Source organism: Ostrea edulis, chromosome 1, assembly GCF_947568905.1.
Source record: "Ostrea edulis chromosome 1, xbOstEdul1.1, whole genome shotgun sequence".
Taxonomy (NCBI): domain Eukaryota; kingdom Metazoa; phylum Mollusca; class Bivalvia; order Ostreida; family Ostreidae; genus Ostrea; species Ostrea edulis.
The window spans coordinates 74,535,794-74,557,838 of NC_079164.1; the positions used below are offsets into that span (position 1 = coordinate 74,535,794).

General features: G+C 33.9%; 1 protein-coding gene across 2 annotated transcripts; it reads left to right on the forward strand.

The window, feature by feature from the left end:
* Window positions 1-13: 13 nt before the first annotated feature.
* On the forward strand, window positions 14-20,460 carry LOC125681886 (regulation of nuclear pre-mRNA domain-containing protein 1B-like). Of its 2 annotated transcripts, XM_048922150.2 has the most exons (9): window positions 17-228; window positions 1,357-1,486; window positions 5,377-5,489; window positions 6,445-6,534; window positions 7,699-7,814; window positions 9,958-10,084; window positions 12,050-12,225; window positions 13,939-14,084; window positions 19,127-20,460. In XM_048922150.2, coding segments are annotated over exons 1-9 (1,050 nt in total). In that variant the 5' UTR covers window positions 17-77; the 3' UTR covers window positions 19,128-20,460. The 2 variants fall into 2 exon arrangements, with proteins under 2 accessions (XP_048778100.1, XP_048778107.1); XM_048922143.2 differs by lacking the exon at window positions 6,445-6,534 and having other exon boundaries at window positions 14-228.
* The last annotated feature ends 1,585 nt before the right edge of the window (window positions 20,461-22,045 follow it).

Below are 22,045 nucleotides of genomic sequence, written 5' to 3' on the forward strand. Positions count from 1 at the left end.
GAAAATTCTTTCTCACTTCCGCTAAGGAAGACAACTTTTGTTTTGGTTTTAGAGAGGCAGGTGGTGTGAAGAGGAAAATGTCCTCTTTTTCCGATAGCAACTTTGTTAAGAAACTCGGAGAGTTAAATAATACACAGCAAAGCATACAGACACTCTCACTTTGGTTGATTCATCATCGCAAACATTCCAAAACCATCGTTCAAGTATGGCTCAGAGAGATGCAAAGAGGTAGGTCGAAATTAGTTTGTCAACATTTCTGTTGTTGTTTACAGCATATGGAATGCTAACATAAATATACCTAAGTTTGATAACAGTTTTCAGTTTGTCTTCAGAAAAGATGCGTTTTATTTGGTGAATTATTCGCAAGGAAATTAATAAAGAACCTAGGTTTTGAAGGTTTGACAGGTGTGTGAAATGCACTTGTAACTCTTATCAACATCGTCAAAGTGCGGCATGTCGTTTTACCATTATTTATGTACCATCATTATGACAATAATATCTCAATGAGGGTTTATTAATGTAAATGCAAGCAAGTGATATATATATTTAAAATAATTCAAAGTTTGGTAGACTTTTATAAGGTACTTTGTGACAAATGTGGATGTGAATATTTCAAACTCTGACTTCAGTATATCTGTAGTATATACTGCAGTATATGTTGATGGATCAGATTTACTTTAAATGCCTCTAATATTTTTCAAAATCGATATATTTGAAAGCATAGAATGCCCAGACTTTTCCTATCTAATGCTCAATTGGTAATTTAAAACATTGGCTTTGAAATGTTAAATTGAAACTTTGCCTCAGTATCGTAGACATACTTTTTTCTGCGTGGGATATTTAAAATTTGCGCTTTGCACTGATGTTCGTCCCAGCATACTTAATGTATATCTAAGACATACAATGGCAATCCAAGAAATCCATGTAATTTTTTTACTCGCGGATTGAACAGAAATCTTTATTTCACACAGAATTATGATTCCGTGGAAAAAAGTAGTACATGTAATATGTTTATAATATTTAAAGTTATGAATGTAATGTAAAGTATGTATATATTTTCTTTTAGTTAACATGTTTTAGTTTAATATAAGTTATAGTTCACATGTTTTGTTTATTAAGATATATAAAATCAAAGCTGATTTTTTTTTTTTTTTTTTTTTTTGGTTAGCTCCCAAAACATTGAACCATGAATATTGTTTTTTTTTTTTTAGAAAAGCAGAATGATTTCTATATTGAACTAGGAAGTTGGATACAAAGTGACTTATGTTCAATGTATCCTAAGGGTATACTGATATCAATGTAGAATATGTAAGATTGTACTGTAAATATGTAATGTTGATCTTGGGTTTATTTCAGTGCGTGCCACTCATAGATTGACCTTTATGTACCTGGCAAATGATGTCATACAAAACAGTAAAAAGAAGGGTCCAGAGTTTACAAAAGACTTCGCAACAGTTCTACCTGATGCCTACAAAATATCTACAAAGTATGGGATATTACAGATTCAAATAGATCTAAGTTTCGTTGCAGCATGCACAATGTATATTACAATACTGTCACAGAACTTGTTTTGTTAGCAAAGAGCTGTACATGATAGGGTCTAATTTGGTCTTTTAGAAATTGGAAAACTTGCATGTCAGAAATTGAGATTTGCATACATTTTTTTTTTCCAAACTTCAGTTCTTGAATTATAAAGCCATGATAATATATACAACTTACCAGGGTAATATATACAACCAGTTTCACTCCATTTCTTGTAAATTTGTACTATGGTAATAGAATACGACTCAGAAGAATTTTTAGCCGAGTTGCAACGAAGTTGAACTCGGCTATTGGTTTGGTGATGCGGGCAGGCGGTTGGGCGTCAACAATTGGTTTCCGGATGATAACTCGAAAAGTTTACAATCTAATCAAATGAAACTTTGATATATTATTGGGTACCAGGTAAGGAAGACCCCAATTGATTCAGGAGAATAATGGTCAAAGGGTAAGGTCACAGTGACCGAAAATAGAATGAAAATTTCAGAAAAATTTGGTTTCCGGATGATAACTCAGAAAGTTTAAATCTGAATCAAATGAAACTTTAATATATTGTTGGGTACCAGGTAAGGAAGACCCCTATTGATTTTGGAGAAAAAAGGTCAAAGATCAAGGTCACAGTGACTGAATATAGAATGAAAATTTCAGAAATATTTGGTTTCCGGATGATAACTCAGAAAGTTTAAATCCGAATTAAGTAATACTTGAAAATATTGTTATGTACCAGGTAAGGAAGACCCCTATTGATTTTGGAGAAAAAAAGGTCAAGGTCACAGTGACCGAAAATAGATTTAAAATTCCAAAAGATTTTGGTTTCCGGAGGATAACTCGAAAATTTTTAATTTGAATCAAATGAAACTTGGATATATTGTTGGATACCAGCAAAACAAGGCCTCTATTGATTTTGGATAAAAAAGGTCAGAGGTCAAGGTCACAGTCAGTGACCGAAAATAGATTGAAAACTTCAGACAAATATGGTTTCTGGACAGTAACTCGAAAAGTTTAAAACTGAAATTAGTTCTTCACAATTATAAATATGCCACATCATTCCTGACTTTACAATGTATCCCATGCAACTCGGCTCATGCACCCCTGGGTGCATATATTGATTTTATCTTGTGTCATCATTTTCATTGCTGAAAACATTGGCATTAGTGCTTGTTTTTGTTTTTTTATTTAAATTAAAGAACATAGGAGAACATGATTTAAATTTCTACCATAGGCTTACCTTTGAGACTCAATGTTTGCAGAAAGGAAAATGGTACAAAAATATGCACTTTTTCACGAAATCAGAATAAAGATAAACTTTGAATTAAACAAGCTGTGTTTGTAAAACACAATGCCTCCATTGGCAAGAAAGAAACAATTGAAAGGTCTGGTCACAAGGAATCTACAGACAAAATATAGAAGCCCTACATTGATTTAAATAGTTCAGGAGAAATTGCCTGGGTTCATTTTTCTTAAAAGTAGGTCAAACTCCAAGCTAGGTCAAAGTTATAATGAATGTCAATAACTTTGGTACCAAAAAAAGGTCTTATCACAAGGAATGCACATGTATACGAAATATGAGAATCCTATCATTCACCATTCGAAAGATATAAGTAAGGTTAAAGTTTTAGACAGATGGACAAACAGATAGGTTAAAACATTATGCCCCTTAATATTTATGCCCCCCCCCCCCCCTTCAAAGAAGAGGGGCATATTGGTTTGCACCTGTCGGTTGGTCGGTAGACCACATGTTGTCCGCTCAATATCTTGAGAACCATTCACTTGATCATAATGATATTTCATTAGTGGGTTGGTTATGAAAAGAAGAGGACCCCTATTGTTTTTTGAGGTTAAAGGTCAAGGGTCAATCTACTTTGGACATAGGAATATACTGTCCGCTCAATGTCTTGAGAACCCTTTGCTTGACAGACATCAAACTTGGTACACTGGTACATCTTAAGGAGTAGATGACCCCATTTGATTTTTGAGGTCACATGGTCAAAGGTCAAGGGTCAAACTGGACATAGGAATATATTGACCACTCAATGTCTTGAGAATCCTTTGCTTGACAGACATCAAACTTGGTACGCTGGTATATCTTTAGAAGAAGATGATCCCTGTTGATTTTGAGGTCACATGGTCAAAGGTCAGGGTCAAACTGGACATTGGAATATACTGTCCGCTCAATATCTTGAGAACCCTTTACTTGACAGACATCAAACTTGGTACACTGGTACATCTTCAGGAGAAGACGACCCCTATTGATTTTCAGATCACATGGTCAAAGGTCAATGGTCAAACTGGACATTGGAATATACTGTCCGCTCAATATCTTAAGAAACCTTTGCTTGACAGACATCAAACTTGGTACAATGGTACATCTTCAGGAGAAGACGACCCCTGTTGATTTTTAGATCACATGATCAAGGATCAAACTGGACATTGGAATATACTGTCTGCTCAATATCTTGAGAACCCTTTGCTTGACAGACATTAAACTTGGTACACTGGTACATCTTCAGGAGAAGATGACTCCTATTGATTTTGAGGTCACATGGTCAAGGGTCAAACTGGACATAGGAATATACTGTCCGTTCAATATCTTGAGAACCCTTTGCTTAACAGACATTAAACTTGGTACATTGGTACATCTTCAGGAGTTGATGACCCCTATTGATTTTTAGGTCACATGGTCAATCCAATCTTGACATAGGAAGATATTGTCTGCTCAATATTTTGAATTGATGATACTACTCTCAATTAAATGATGTGTGTGTATAACCCTTTTCAATTTTGCACCATTGGGGGGGGGGGGGGGCATACATGTTTTACAAACATCTCTTGTTGATTATTGTGACCTTGACCTTTTAGTTTGACCTACTTTTGAAAAACTTTAACTTTGGTCATAACTTTTGAATGTTTAGAACTGGGGTTTTCATTTCACATATGTATTGTTTGTGACAAGAACTTTCTTTTGGTACCAAATGTTTTTATTTTACCACATGACCTTAACCTTGGAGTTTGATCTACTTTTAAAAATCTTTACCTAAGCCTAACTTCTGAATGGTTAGTGATATGGCTTTCATATTTCACATGTGTATTCCTTGTGACAAAGCCTTTCTTTGGACACCAGAATTACTTTGCTTGTCTTAAGTTATAATTTATTGATGAGAACGAGTGAATTGGTACAAATTAACCTACAGAGATGGAGATAGAACTGAAGCATAATCAACATGTGGGTTTCTGTGTGTGTGTATTTTTTATCTGTTCATCCATCAGCACATTGTGGGAAGCCTTAAAAGAGTTAGGATTATCAAACCTGGTAGACATGTTCTTCTTGGTGAGATGAAAATGCCTGTTTATTCACAAGGTCAAAGGTCAAGATCATACTTTCATATGTAATCATGAAGGAAAAACGGTCCTAATAAAGCTAGGATCATCAAATGTGGTGTAAATGTTCCCTGTGATTGTAGTGCCAAGTATATATTGAAAAGTGATAATTTTGCTTCTAAAGTTATACTTTTAATTATTAAAGTTAGCTGCACTATAGCTGACTATTTTTATTGTTGGAGAGGGTTACATTATTTCAGCTATATTAAAGTGGATTCGTTCTTCAGTTTATGAAAGTCATCTTAGAACTTACAGTACATTTTATTGATACTTTAAAATATTGGAGAAAGTGTTGAATGATCACTGTTAGAGCCATATTTTTTATTCTTCAAAGATTTATTTGGATATTTATCCTCTCTGTGATTGCATTACTGAATATGTTGGTCGGGTGTATTTAGCAGAGTGAGAGTTGCTCTTGTTTAAAGCGATTTTACCATAATGACCCGTTTTCTTAAACAGAGATGCAGACGACAAAGTTAAAAAATCTGTGGATAGAATCTTGGGTATATGGGAAGAAAGAGGTGTTTACAGCAAGAATTTCATCGATCAAATGCGTCAGAGCAAACCTGGAGGTACAGTAAACAATTTACTGCTATGTTTATTTTTGGCAGACCAATACACAGATCAATTTATGCTATGAATTAATGATAATATGTAACTGATATTGATATGATTATTTTTATGAGCTTTATAAATCTACTAAGATCACTGCATGGGTATATAGAGTAGGGGTGTCACAATACTGATATGGGAGATACATGTTTCGTTACGAGAACCCGAACTGATATCTAATTACAATTCTTATATCCTTTGTTTTGATCTCCTTGTTTGGAAATGAATGTATAAATACGCCTATATATTATGAAGTTAACAAAATGGCAAAAAAAGTCGTACAACTCAAATGTTTTAAAATAAAAAGTGAAGAAGTTACATTGAACTAATTTCATTTTTATTGTATGGGGGAAAGTCTGAAAAAACATGTAAGCTAGTATAACATTGCAGTACACATGGTTATAATTTCATGTTTTTTATAGTATATTTCAGAACTTCTTACTGTATTTTGACACCTCTATTATAAAGGAGTATGTTTTCTTTAGTATATTGCATGCCTGGCAACTGGCTATGTTTTGTATTTGTGGGTTTTTTCTTAAAGATTTGTATGTGTTTTAGTCATATCACTGAGAAACAATTGGAATAGACTGTTTGTTCGACTTATTAAAAAAAAGTTGTACATCTCAGTAACTTCCTGTTCTTCCACTATTTCCACATTTTTTCCAATAGCTTTCTTGCATTTTTCTGTGTTCATTGCTAGTAATTTTGTTATCATCTGCCCTGATAAAGCTAGGACAAAATTCCGAAAGTTGTACTCTAGAATTTCATAGCAGTTTGTTTTAGCGGTCCTCACAGTGTGTGCATTTGAGTGGAGCTGCTGATCACCATGACAACACAGTGTTGATCAGACCAAACACTTAACCATTGCATTGTGGGAAAATTTTGGTACAGTGGGCTTTTGATTTGTCTTTGTAGCGCCTTCTGTCTCAGACTCTGACTTGAAATCCCAACGCAAGAAAAAGGTGGAGGAATATGTAGTGACACTCAAGAAGAAGGGGTTCAAAGGTGCTGATGAAAAACACTGTGCTTTATTTTTCTTTGCAGCATTTAGATTTTCATCCAGATTGTTTTTGATATCAAGTATAACGTATTCATGAAAAGCAATGGCAGAATTAAATTTGAAATGATATATCAAAGCTCTCCAAATTATGTGCATCTTACATCAGTGGTGGGAAGTTTACTACATTGATTAATACACAGTATAGTTCCACTAGTTATATTGTAAGTGTAGACACTTTGATTTTGAATCGATTCAAATATTTTTGCATGTCTTGAGGGATTGAATTTCAGATCACATATAGATCTACTCATGGAAAGGTTTCTGAATATTTTCTTGATTACATTTTACATTGACAATCTGAATTTTTTTTTCTTCCTGTAAAGTGTTTTGAGTGCTGTTGAAAGAGATGTCAAAATGTGAGACAGAAATGTGATCTACACATAAAATGTGAGACAGAAATTTGCTTTACACATAAAATGTGAGACAGAAATTTCACAGTCTGTTCATCCTTGTCATAGATTTAAATGAGAACATTGAAACCTTATAAAGTCTAACCCTGTTATCTCGAACTTGATGGGACAGAGAAAAATTTGAGATAAAAATGTGACAGATGAAATGATGATCTGAGAATCCTGACAACAGTCATTTGGATAAAGGTTGAGGGTTATTGGGGTGAAATTCTTGTGTGAGTTGTATACTTCCCAGTGCAGAAACATCACTTATGTAATGTTAGCATATGACTAGAGTGTGCTTTGTGACTTTTATTGATTAATAAGAAGTTGTTCAATCACAAAAAAAGGAAAAGACAGAGAAAAAAAAGACAGAAAATTTGACATTTATCACAGATCAGGTAAAATACATTAATTACAAAAGTCCATTATTCACCAAAATACTGTATTAGACCTGTATTTGTTACACTGACTGTTGACCATTTAAACAAGTTCAAGATATAAGAATTTGCATTTTCATTTATCAGCAGTGTTTCATTGAAATGATGCTATTGGTCCTTTCAGAACAGTTCTTTAGTCAGTTGCTTTTGCCATCTGCCACTTACAGAGGTTAAATAAATTAAAAAGACAGTGCCGTTTTCACACACGTGTGTCAAAGTGTTATAAACATTGATTATAGGTCTTATTGACAAACACTTAATAAGTTGTATTTTTTTTCAGTACAAAACAATGAAAAAACCACTCCCCCTGCAAAGAGGAAGAAGATGGATGAAATGCCTTCTCTTCGGGAGGAAATAGAAGCAATGCCTAAAGATGAAAATCCAGTAGTTCCAGATGTAGGTTTTTTTTTCCATATTCAAATGAAATAAAATGTCGGTTATCGTTCTGTTCAAGTAGAAACTCAATGCTTCAACTGATTTTTCTGATTAGTGATACAGAAAAAAGGTTTACACAAAATCTTGCAACACTGCCAGTTTGATTTGATACTGAACTGTACAAAAAATTAAGAAGAAAAGTTAAAAAAAAAAAATGTCATATGTCTTGAAGTTCATGTTTCTCTGTCGAGATCTGGACCCAGTTACATGAGGGTTAGATAACTTAATATGAAAGTCAAATTGCCAGTAATGCTTGCATTCTTATAGCATTGACTGACATACACATGTATGTATTAAGGTAGATCTATACTCAGCCTTAAATGGACTCAATCATGGAAAAATTGCCTTTACAAGATAGATATATATTCCAGAAATAGATAGACATTGAAAAATATATATGTTGTCATACTATTTTCATTGTTATTGCTTCTCAAAAGTAAGCACCCCATCAACATGAAGGAAAATGCACTCCTCCTTCTTTATTTTTCTTAATAATTATTATTTTCCCAAACAAATGGGCTGTAATAAGCAACCTAGACTATATACCCTTTATTTAATGATATATAATCATTTATTCTAATAAATTGGAATGAATATTTTCACAATGTATACTTTGTGAGCCCAAATATGTTAAAAGAAATACTGTAGGAAATACCATTTGATGTCACTATTGGTCTTTTCCCTAATTTTTATGGAATTAAAAATTGAATTAATTGTTTTTAATTTACAGATTATTATCTTAGAATAAGGATTTGAGTAAGAAAATCATACGTTGACGTATTATTTTAGAAGCTATCAGCTCTACAAGTACACCCCATACTTAAAATCTTGAAAAATTATACATTATCATATCTTCGTAAGACATGTGAAGTTTGAGCATATTTACAACCTTGGATAATAATTTGAACTATGCTAAACTATAACTATTATAAGATACATGTGGTTTACAATTAAATTTTACATTTTAATATCTGGGGGGGGGGATTCTAGAGAAGGCTTTGCACAATGTAACTGTAAAACCAAAGTAACAAACTGAATTTTGATGATTTTGCTTATATGATTAATGCATACGTGTAATGTGTGATATATCTTATATCCTGAGACAAAGTTTTATATGAATCTCTACAGGTCATGAAATCATTTACATGTACATGAATTGGATGTATGTACATGTACACGTACAACACTTACGCCGGTCTAAGTAGATGCAATCTCAATAAGGAACTAATAGATGCCGCCCCAATAATTTTGAAAAAGGAGAGAGGATGAGGAAAGAATGACAAATTCATGACGGTCGGTGAAATAACACAAATTATTTGCAGCTGATCTTTGAAGCTTGCGTCAATATCTGTAACATTGTAACAGCGAACACAACTACGATATTTGTGGTCACTGGAGAAACGAAATGTGAACTTTTCTTTTTTACACGAGAGTACCATGTTTTTGTTGATGATAATTTGGAACCTATTCTAACCCGGATCCTCACAAAAGAAATATTATCATGATGCTTGTGGAAATCTGAATTGGTCTGACCTCCCCCCTTTCCCATCTGTCTCCCCCACTTTCTGATGCCCCGCAATTCCATATGTTGAACATTTGGATCATAGTAAAACTTTTACATACATGAATAGCCAATGTGCACTGAATGCCTCACGGACATGTACAATGTAATTGACACAACCGCATCCACCAAATTGTTGTTTGTTCTCCAACCAATTTTTTCTAAAGCTATAATCATCTCTATCTCCCCCTATAAAAAAAACCACACACCACAAAATCTCAACTTAAAATATGACTGATAAGAAGATAAGAACACCCAAGAAGGAATTGTTATCGGATATTCATATCTCGTATCGTCATGTAAAAATTGAATGGATATTGTTAAAATATCACATTTCGGAAAACGGAAGCGTGGTTCCGCATTTACATCTGATTGTGACGTAGGCCGAGTATAGGTCTACTTTAATAAACATAACAAACTTTTGTGCAATTAAGGCCCCTGTGCAGAATGATGAAATGTGAAGCTCGGAGAAAGCTAGTGCACACATTTTGATTAAGATTGTGTTTTATCTTGTGTATATAAAGTTATAAGTTGTGCCTTTAGGCGGAAGAGCTAGTGAAGAGACTATCTGACTTGGAACATTCAGCATCTAGTGATGCGGCTGTGAGAGAGAAGATAGCAGCCCTACCACCAGAGGTCTCTGATGTCAACCACTTGACCAAAATCACGGGTCAGTCTTTTCTTCCATGTGAAATGCCTGTAGATTCCTTATTTTACACAAGCATTTGATGAAAGGTGAAGATAACGAACAGTGATATAGTTGAAGGACACATCTCGTGTTTTCAAAGTATACAGAATAATATGTATTTTGTCTTCCTTATGCTTATAGAAATTAATTGTAATAGTTCGTTCGCTGAAGTATTGCGATAATTAGCCACAATACGGACTTAAATCTAAGCCCTGATTTCAAAAAGCCTAGTTAATTAGATAGGTAGTCACGTGGTACAGTGATGTCATATGTGACCTTCGTCAATCAACTTGTTGTAAAAGTAGTGTTAGATATGTTTAAAAACTCGGGTTTTAGGGGCCTAATTTATTTATCATGGATAACATTTATTTCGATGTTGACAAATTTCCTGAGTCTTATATCTTTTAGCCACCAGTACATACAAATAACGACCCAAATGTAGCGAGGGAAGCGGGTATGAAATCTGCATTTTGCGAGTAAATGATGTTTACATGGGATCACTGTCTAAACACTATTTGGTAATATCATTTCTGTAAACAACTGTAATTAGAGTTGTTGCTTTTCTGAAATAAACAGTGCAATTATTATTAAATTTATTTTTGGAGAAGTTAGATAGGCCTAAATTATGATACAATTACGTATCATTGGCAACTAGCTAGGACTACTGTCACGGGTACATTTTGGAAAAAAATAATAAAAATGATCAAACTTATTGTGAAAATCACAATACTTTTAAATTATTTATTCAAGCAATTTTATTAATCATTATTATTTTTTATCTACACGAAGTGGGAGCGCGGCATGCTGTTGTAAACACGTACACACGTTCCTTTAAAAAATGAAAGCATAATAATTCAATTCAAAGTTGGGAAATATCATATTTTATTATTTATAATTGAAAGTTCAATTATCTTTTATATTTAAATTTCTTTTTTTAAACTACCAGTTGGTAGACACTGCTAGCAAAGTTCTGCCTATATGTTGTTACAAGGTGAAGATCAGTTGGTGCGAGTGTGTATTGAATTCGAGAGCAGAACGGAAAGCATATGCCATAGGCCTATATGTAACAGTGCGTAGCTTCGATAGAACAATTTTCTCGCAGTTTATCTACGTCTTTGTCCAAGTGCTTGTTTGAAAAAGTACAGGGACCAATTCTACTGGGTTTTTTAATGGCAAAGTTGTGCCGACAAAAAATATTCACGTCTTGTCACTCATACCTTCCTTCGAAAATTGAAGAAAACACAGTCCAAATCCTCTCTACTGACAGCAAGTACACCCTTAAACGGCACAAAACACCCTAATGCAGTGTTATTTACAAGCCGTTAATGTGATAATTGTTTGTTTGTCAATTAAATCTAATCTGTTTATGAAATGGCTAACAACTGTTTTCAAATCATCTCGCTCAAGGTCGCATATGACGTCACAGATAATGGCGCGTAAAATATCGAAGAAAATATGCATATCGCAAGATTTGAATTTCATCGCTTTCAAACTCGAAAACTACGCAAACTGTTTCATTTAAAACACACGTAAAGTAGTTTTAGGCATGAAATGAATTAATTTTGCTGAAAAAAATAAAAAGTTTAAAAACATGCGATGTGTCCTTTAAATGACTCGATTACGTCAAATCGTGTGCACATGAATTCACATGTGGTCTGTTGATCCAGAGTTATTACATGTAACAGAAAAATAAAAGCGAATAATTTTATGCGATAATGAATTCATTACATATATTTAGAAATCTACAGTAATTGTGAATTATTGTGAAGCATTTCTGAATTTCAAATTTGACCCATAATTTATCTGTAAGCAGTTGCAAATATAATTGAGTCAAAAAATTTCAGATTAAAGAAGAAATTTCTCAAATTGTTTTACAAATGTATCCTAAAATCAGACATAATAAGCACATTCTTGATTATTGAAAATCTTTTCTTGATTTCTTTGTAGATAAGGAAACAGCTGTGAAATTGTTCCGTCAGGTGGAAGATGCCTGTATTTTGTTGTCGGAATACAACTTCCGTCTGAATGCCGAACTAGAGGAGAGGAAACAAGTGGGGAAAATGTTGCGTGATTTTCTAATGTGCCAAAAAGAACATGTTGTGAAAGGAGAAGAAAAACTACAGGTATTACAACAGGTGTATTCCTTGTACAGGTATTACAACAGGTGTATTTCTTGTACAGATATTACAACAGGTGTATTCCTGTAAGACATTGTATCTTTTACATCGACATTAATTGTTTGTATATGTGTAAGACTCTTAAGTGCGATGGTCGTTCCAAAGTACGATGGTCACGCCAAAGTGCAATGGTCAGTTTCCTATATTTGCGCCACGCCAAAGTGTGATGGTCTGTCATTTCTAGGCGCATCACGCCAAGTACGATGGTCTGACATGCCAAAATCTGATGATGCCTGTGTTCGGTGACGTTATTATGATGTCATTCCTAACGTCTTTCAAAATGAAATCGAAGAAATGTAACGTCAGTTGCCCCCAACAAAGGTTATTTTTTATATCTGTTCGGGATACTGGAGAAAGGGATGGGTGATTAAGCTTGACATGGACAGTCTAGCAAAGACAGCAATGTATATTTGTTGTCGAGAAAGACTTTCTTCACCAGCATATGCTTTAATTCGTGACTTGTGATGTACACATAATAAATTCCTGATGATCCCAGGGGTAGGGGTTTTGGTATCAGGGTGGGGCCAAAATGGTCAATTATTAAATGTGTGAACAATAGACATTTTTAACTTCTTCTTGATAATTATCATTCCAATTCTTTTCAAATTTGTCATAAAGCATCTTTGGGACAGGGGGGGCATAAATTGTAAATTTCAGGATTCCTGCACCCCTGGGGCCTTAGGGGTGGGGCAAAAACTGCCCAAAATTGACAAATTTTCAAAAATCTTCTCAAGAACCACACAAGTGTAAGAAAAATGAAATGCATAGTGATGTAGAGCAGGAAGGCCTCTACCAAAATTGTAAATTTCATGATCCCCAGGATAGGGGTTCTGACCCCAGGACGGGGCTTAACTTACTATATAGTGTTTATGTGTAAAGTACTTAAATAACATCTTCTTTAGTGTTATTGATACTAAATTGAAACTAAAAAGATATTTAGAAAGAGCAGGTAGTCCTTTACCAAAATTGTAAATTCGATGATCCCCGGGGTAGAGTTTCTGACCCCAGGGTGGGGCCAACTTAGTATACAATATTTATGTGTAAGTTTGCTGATACTGTATAAAATCTAAATGCATACTTAGGAATAGCAGAAATGGATGTACAAACAATGGTAACTTTACAACCCAGGGTTTTGACTCTAGGATGGGTCCAAATTAGTCATATCTTTTAATGTTAATACACCTATTATATTATTTAAAGCCTTCATCAGTGTATGCTTTTTTTGAGGGCAGTGAAGTTTTAAGAACACATCTTGTTTTATACTTTTTCTAAACATTAGAATTTAGCTTAGATATTCAAAACAGGAATTCTTTTTTCTAGATTTCATCGCCCGTGGGAGTATTGATACTTTTCCACTAGTACTCAGGTGACCGATAAGGCCTGTGGGCCTCTTGTTTACAATGTTTTGGCAATATTTCATCCATATATTGAATAGAGGAACATTGACATTTAAATGTTGCTGAAGCAAAAGTGGTTTCCCGCTAGATTCTTTAATACCAACGATGTAGATGTACATGAACTGTAATATTTTGTATTAACATGTACAGATATATATACCATATGTCTCTAAGATACAAAAATGTATGCAATCTGTTATGCAAATGCATATGAACTGTGCCAATGCTATTTTTCTATGAATTTTTGTTTTCTCTGTTTAAGGAGTCCAAACAGCGACTTGAAAAAGTGGGTGTGGTCAGACAAGAGCTGATGTCTCATATAAGGAATCTCCCAGATCTGTCCAAACTTCCAGACCTAGGCGGGGGCTTGGCACCCCTCCCTTCAGCTGGGGATCTATTTTCACAATGGTATGTATGTGAGAATGAAACGCGTCTTTTCCTGATGTTACATATATATGATATGATATCATAATTTCATCTCAATGTGATCAGACATTTACATAGCTTTTCAAATTTGGTATGAATCATCTTTGGGACATGGGGGACATGAATTGTAAATTTCAGGATTACTGTGCCCATAGGGTCTTGGGGTAGGACAAAAACTGTGAAAAATTGACAAATTTTCAGAAAAATTTTCTACAACAGCACATCTGAAGGAAAAAAACTAAATGCATAGTCATGTATAAAAGCAGGAAGTCCTCAACCAGAATTATGAATTTCATGATCCCCAGGGATAGAGGTTCGGACTCCTGGGTGGGACATAACTTGGCATGTAGTGTTTATGTGGAAAACATATAGATGACATCTTTAATGCTATTGATACTAAATTGAAACAAAACAGATATTTAGAAGGAGCAGGTAACCCTTTACCAAAATTGTAGATTTCATGATCCCAGGAATAGGGGTTTGGTACCAGGGTGGAGTCAAAATGGTCATAGTGATTAAATGTCTATCGATTGAAAGTTTGATGATGCTACATAAAAACCTCAAAAAAAAGCAGAAAATGTTGTACCAAAACTGTGAAATTCACAACCCCAGTGTTCTGACTTTAGGTCGGGTCCAAAATAGTCACATGGTGTTAATGTAACATATATTATGTCAAGTCTTACATCAGTATGGGCGCTTTCGGGGGCATTTGTGTATTAAGAACACGTCTTACTATATATTGATTCTGAACATTACAACTTAGCTTAGATATGCAGAACAGGAAAATCATTATATCCTTGGGGCTAGTGATACTTGTAGCTAATTACTCGGTGACCTGACCGATAAGGCCTGTGGGCATCTTGTTTTGTAATATAACCCGTTGTTATGTAAACATTTCCCATTGCCAGGAACTATAACTCTGGAGGATGTTGCTTTAATTCCCATGTTTTTCCAACAACAACAAAAATTCGGACCAGTCAGAATTTACAATTTACAATGATATTTAAGCATTTTACTTGAAAGTATGATAAATGCATTTTAGCACATTTCTATCTTAAACCTTGATTTGGAGTTTAAGAATTTTCATATGATTCACTGCTACCTCATAGTTCTTCTAGAAGCATGCTAAATCCATTTTCCTTGTAACTCAAAACAATATATTGTTAAAAATCAAACTCCTGAATAAAATATTCTAAATTACATGCTTTGTACAGTTGGATGTTGTTAAAATGAAGATAGAGAATATTGTTTTACACAGATACGCACACATACTGTTTTACACAGACACACACACATACTGTTTTATACAGATACACATACATACTGTTTTACACAGACACACACACATACTGTTTTACACAGATACACACACATACTGTTTTATACAGATACATACACATACTGTTTTATACAGACACACACATACTGTTTTACACAGATACACACACATACTGTTTTACACAGATACACACACATACTATTTTACACAGATACACACACATACTGTTTTATACAGATACACACACATACTGTTTTACACAGATACACATACATACTGTTTTACACAGATACACATACATACTGTTTTACACAGACACACACACATACTGTTTTACACAGATACACATACATACTGTTTTATACAGATACACATACATACTGTTTTACACAGATACACACACATACTGTTTTACACAGATACACATACATACTGTTTTACACAGACACACACACATACTGTTTTACACAGACACACACACATACTGTTTTACACAGATACACATACATACTGTTTTATACAGATACACATACATACTGTTTTACACAGATACACACACATACTGTTTTATACAGATACACATACATACTGTTTTACACAGATACACACACATACTGTTTTATACAGATACACATACATACTGTTTTACACAGATACATACACATACTGTTTTACACAGACACACACACATACTGTTTTACACAGATACATACATACTGTTTTACACAGACACACACACATACTGTTTTACACAGACACACACACACATATTGTTTTACACAGACACACACACATACTGTTTTATATAGATACACATACATACTGTTTTACACAGACACACACACATACTGTTTTACACAGACACACACACATACTGTTTTATACATATACACATACATACTGTTTTACACAGACATACACACATACTGTTTGACAAACACACATACTGTTTTACACAGATACACATACATACTGTTTTATACAGACACACACACATACTGTTTTACACAGACACACACACATACTGTTTTACACAGACACACATACATACTGTTTTATACAGACACACACACATACTGTTTTACACAGATACACATACATACTGTTTTACACAGACACACATACATACTGTTTTACACAGATACACATACATACTGTTTTATACAGACACACACACATACTGTTTTACACAGATACACATACATACTGTTTTACACAGACACACATACATACTGTTTTACACAGATACACATACATACTGTTTTACACAGACATACACACATACTGTTTTACACAGATACACACACATACTGTTTTACACAGACACACACACATACTGTTTTACACAGATACACACACATACTGTTTTACACAGACACACACACACATACTGTTTTACACAGGCACACATACATACTGTTTTATACAGATACACACACATACTGTTTTACACAGATACACATACATACTGTTTTACACAGATACACACACATATGTTTTACACAGATACACACACATACTGTTTTATACAGATACACACATACATACTGTTTTATACAGATACATACACATACTGTTTTACACAGACACACACACATACTGTTTTATACAGATACACACACATACTGTTTTACACAGACACACACACATACTGTTTTACACAGATACACACACATACTGTTTTATACAGATACACATACATACTGTTTTACACAGACACACACATACTGTTTTACACAGATACACATACATACTGTTTTACACAGGCACACATACATACTGTTTTACACAGATACACATACATACTGTTTGATACAGATACACACACATACTGTTTTACACAGATACACACACATACTGTTTTACACAGATACACACACATAATGTTTTACACAGACACACATACATACTGTTTTACACAGATACACATACATACTGTTTTACACAGACACACACATACTGTTTTACACAGATACACATACATACTGTTTTACACAGATACACATACATACTGTTTTACACAGACACACACACATACTGTTTTATACAGATACACATACATACTGTTTTACACAGACACACACACATACTGTTTTATACAGATACACATACATACTGTTTTACACAGACACACACACATATTGTTTTACACAGACACACACACATACTGTTTTATACAGATACACATACATACTGTTTTACACAGACACATACACATACTGTTTTACACAGATACACATACATACTGTTTTATACAGACACACACATACTGTTTTACACAGACACACACACATACTGTTTTATACAGATACACATACATACTGTTTTACACAGACACACACACATACTGTTTTACACAGACACACACACATACTGTTTTATACAGATATACATGCATACTGTTTTACACAGACACATACACATACTGTTTTACACAGACACACACACATACTGTTTTATACAGATACACATACATACTGTTTTACACAGACACATACACATACTGTTTTACACAGACACACACACATACTGTTTTATACAGATACACACACATACTGTTTTATACAGACACACACATACTGTTTTACACAGATACACACACATACTGTTTTACACAGACACACACACATACTGTTTTATACAGATACACACACATACTGTTTTACACAGATACACACACATACTGTTTTACACAGACACATACACATACTGTTTTACACAGACACACACACATACTGTTTTATACAGATACACACACATACTGTTTTATACAGACACACACATACTGTTTTACACAGATACACACACATACTGTTTTACACAGACACACACACATACTGTTTTATACAGATACACACACATACTGTTTTACACAGATACACACACATACTGTTTTACACAGACACACACACATACTGTTTTATACAGATACACACACATACTGTTTTACACAGATACACACACATACTGTTTTACACAGACACATACACATACTGTTTTACACAGACACACACACATACTGTTTTATACAGATACACACACATACTGTTTTATACAGACACACACATACTGTTTTACACAGATACACACACATACTGTTTTACACAGACACACACACATACTGTTTTATACAGATACACACACATACTGTTTTACACAGATACACACACATACTGTTTTACACAGACACACACACATACTGTTTTACACAGATACACATACATACTGTTTTACACAGACACACACACATACTGTTTTACACAGATACACACTCATACATGTGAATTTATACTGTAATGACAGAACTGTAATGTGAATACTATTTGTAACAAGGTTACTGATTAAATGTCAGGAAACATGCCTGCCCGAGATCATTATGCAGTAAAGCAGACCAAGCTTGTGAATTCTGCGTTCACACAAAGACTGAGGGCGGGTATATTTCCTGATATTCACTCAATAACCTGGTTATTACAATCATACTTTTCACTTCTTATTCTAGAAACACATGTTCTGTAGCAAACAGTGTTTACATCCCTTTAGTATTATTTGTAAATAGATCACAATCATCAATGTATATAAGTAGGTATAATGTCACCATGTAGTCCCCAGGCATTTACAGTGTAAACATTATGGCTCAGTAAAATCCCAGATACTCTCTTTAGAATGTATAGAAAAAAAATAAACAGATATAGAATATTACAGTTTAATAATACTATATATTGACCTTTAAATTTGTTTTTGTCAGATGGTGCAACTTTTACATTTGTGCATAAGAGAATGGTGTAAATGATGGAAGTGATTGAAGATGATGGTAAAGAGAAGTGGAACAAGTTCCTATGTCAGTATGATGAAACCCTAAACTGTGATCATGCCATTTGTTACCGATTCCGTGGTGTCATGTCGACGGCATTCACTCTGAAGTGTGTTGCACAGTTCTATTATGATTGACATAATCTGATGTGCATGTTGATGAGAATTGTATAAATGTACATGATGTTTGTGTTTTTTGTTGACAATTTTTTGTTGTCATGATTTTGTTATTCCCCGCAGTGGCTGATGGACTAAGTGCTTACCGTGTGCAGATCTGTAAAGCAATTATTTTAGATGTGTTTCAATGTGTCAACAATGATGTGTGCAAGTTATGCAGATTTTCGTTTGAAATTTTATGTTTTTTTTATAAGAAATATTGCTTGCATTGGATGATATATTTCTTCCCATAGAAATGTATGAAGAGAAATATACGTTGCCAATAATCATGTTTAAATTGTACTGAGAAAACGATCAACCTGATTAAAACCAGATCTTTGATCTGCTCCAATATTTTGATGTTACATTATATCAGCCACATCAGAATATCGGAGTGGATCAAAGATCTGTTATTAATGAGATTGGAAGACGATATTCACACTGAGAGGATGGCAAACATGCATATTTTCATTGGAATAAGTACTATGACATGCAAAATAAATATATAGTTACATTATTAAGATAAGATTTTTGCAAGTGTTCGATACACAGCATGGGCCAGTGATAAGTATTTTAAAAGGCAGTAAGCTGTTAAAATCAATTATTGAAGTACGGTGTGTGTGATTTTTAAACACACATCTGTTGTAAAATGCTATATGAATTTACTCCTCTACAAAATGTGCCCTGTATTAAGTTTTATGGGACAAATCTAAATGTAAGACTGTTCTCTGAGACAGTGCAGGGTACTGTAGAGGTACTATAAGAAACATATGTACCTGTCACTGTGATCTTATCAATGATAAAAAATTTATAGATACTTCAGAACAGGATTGTAAATTTGATAAAAACTGATAACACGTCGATCTTTAAAGCATTGGATCATTTAATCTTTTCCTTTTTGTTCTAAAGAAAAATCAATATTTAGATCATGAAATATTTAAAATGCTGTGGTTATCAAACTTTTTGGTTTCATGTGATACAATAGTGAGTTGTGTCCAACTTTAGCATGTACTTTCAAGAGAAGTATTTGCTTCTGTTTGTTTGTTACAAGTTCTGCTTCAAGAGGAACAATAGATTAATTCTGAGTAATGCATTAAATACTATTTACATGTACATGACATTTGTCTCTTTTTATGTGAACATCATGAGTGCATTACAAAGTTTGGATCATATTTATATATACATTTCCAATCTTTTTTACAAATTGTAATGATAGACATTTCTTTATGAAGGCACTGCAGTTGTGAACATTGTGTGTATGAAAACAGAAGGACTTGATAAACATAGTACTTCTATTTTAAGTGCTGGGAATTCCCACAGAAATGAAAGTAGACTGTAAAGACATAAGGGCATGAACTGTAATGCTTCATGAAGTATGCTTGTGTAAAGCATCACAGTTACTGGTATTTTCAAAAATGAAATTTATTTCTTGAAAGACTTTACAAATCTATTCAGTAAGGATACCATGCAGGTCCCACCAAATGTTTGATTGCCAGACATGGTTGCCACAGTCCTCTACCTCTATTTTCCAATATTCTTAAGACATCCATTTTGGGTAGACATATTTGTATGGGACTCAATAAAATGTTATGGGGGCATTAACAATTTAAATGCATCTGTGGCAAAGAATGCTAATTTTTAGGATCCCACTTGAAATGTGGAAACCCTAGATATAGGCATCACGCCCGTCAATGTTGTGATGCAATAGCTAAAGCCTTTTCACCAAAATTAAAAAAATATTTTTTACAGAAATACATGTACTTTACAATATTGAAGAGAGCCACCTATAAATTCTGGGGTTTTGAAGTCCACATGTTTGTCATGACATTAATCATAACTCCAGCAGTTTTCATTATATGCAGAAGGAGATGACCATAAAAGAGATGCCTGTTAATGAGGGTCCTGCATTGAAGATGTAAAAGTCTTTGGACTTGCATTTTCTGTTCCGTTTTGTCTGTCCATGTGACATGATATCTAAAATGAATAAATTTCAACATAAAGTATTCAATACAAAGGTAATTGACTATTAAAGGAAGACGCCATATAGATTTTGGGGTCATGAGGTTAAGGTCACAAGTCATTCAATTTGTAACTTTACTGTACTTTCATAATAACACAGTAAGTTGGAAAAAAAATTCCACATGGACCTTCCCTAGGTTATACAAAGTTAGTTGATTATTAAAGAACAACGTTTTGCCTGTCTATGATGACTTTCATTATGAAATGATATTGTGAAAATATTTCAACATGAAGAATGTGTATTACAAAGGTAGTTGGCCATTTATATATAGAATCATAAGGTCAAAGTCAAAACAGACCTTCAATCCAAGTGTAATATATTTTCATTGTGACACAATATCTTGAAAAGTTTTCACCTAACCTCTTTCATACTCTAAATGGGGGTGATTGTTTATTATAGGAAGATATCTGTAGATTTTGGACATCTTCATGCACGTAGCATCATTTTTCAAGAGGAAAGGGGGCAACTGGAGAAGTTCGCTTGTCCAGCAAAAACATTAAAAATGGGTTTTTGTGCGATCTTTAAAATCCCTCAGTTGGAGGGAGGAACACTCGTCTTTCGATATATTGGTTTATTACATAACTTTCAAGCTTTCATTCTTCTCATTCACCACTACTATCAAAAATTAGGGGAGGGAGGACAGTTGCCCACTATGTCCTTATTTGTATAGGAAAATAA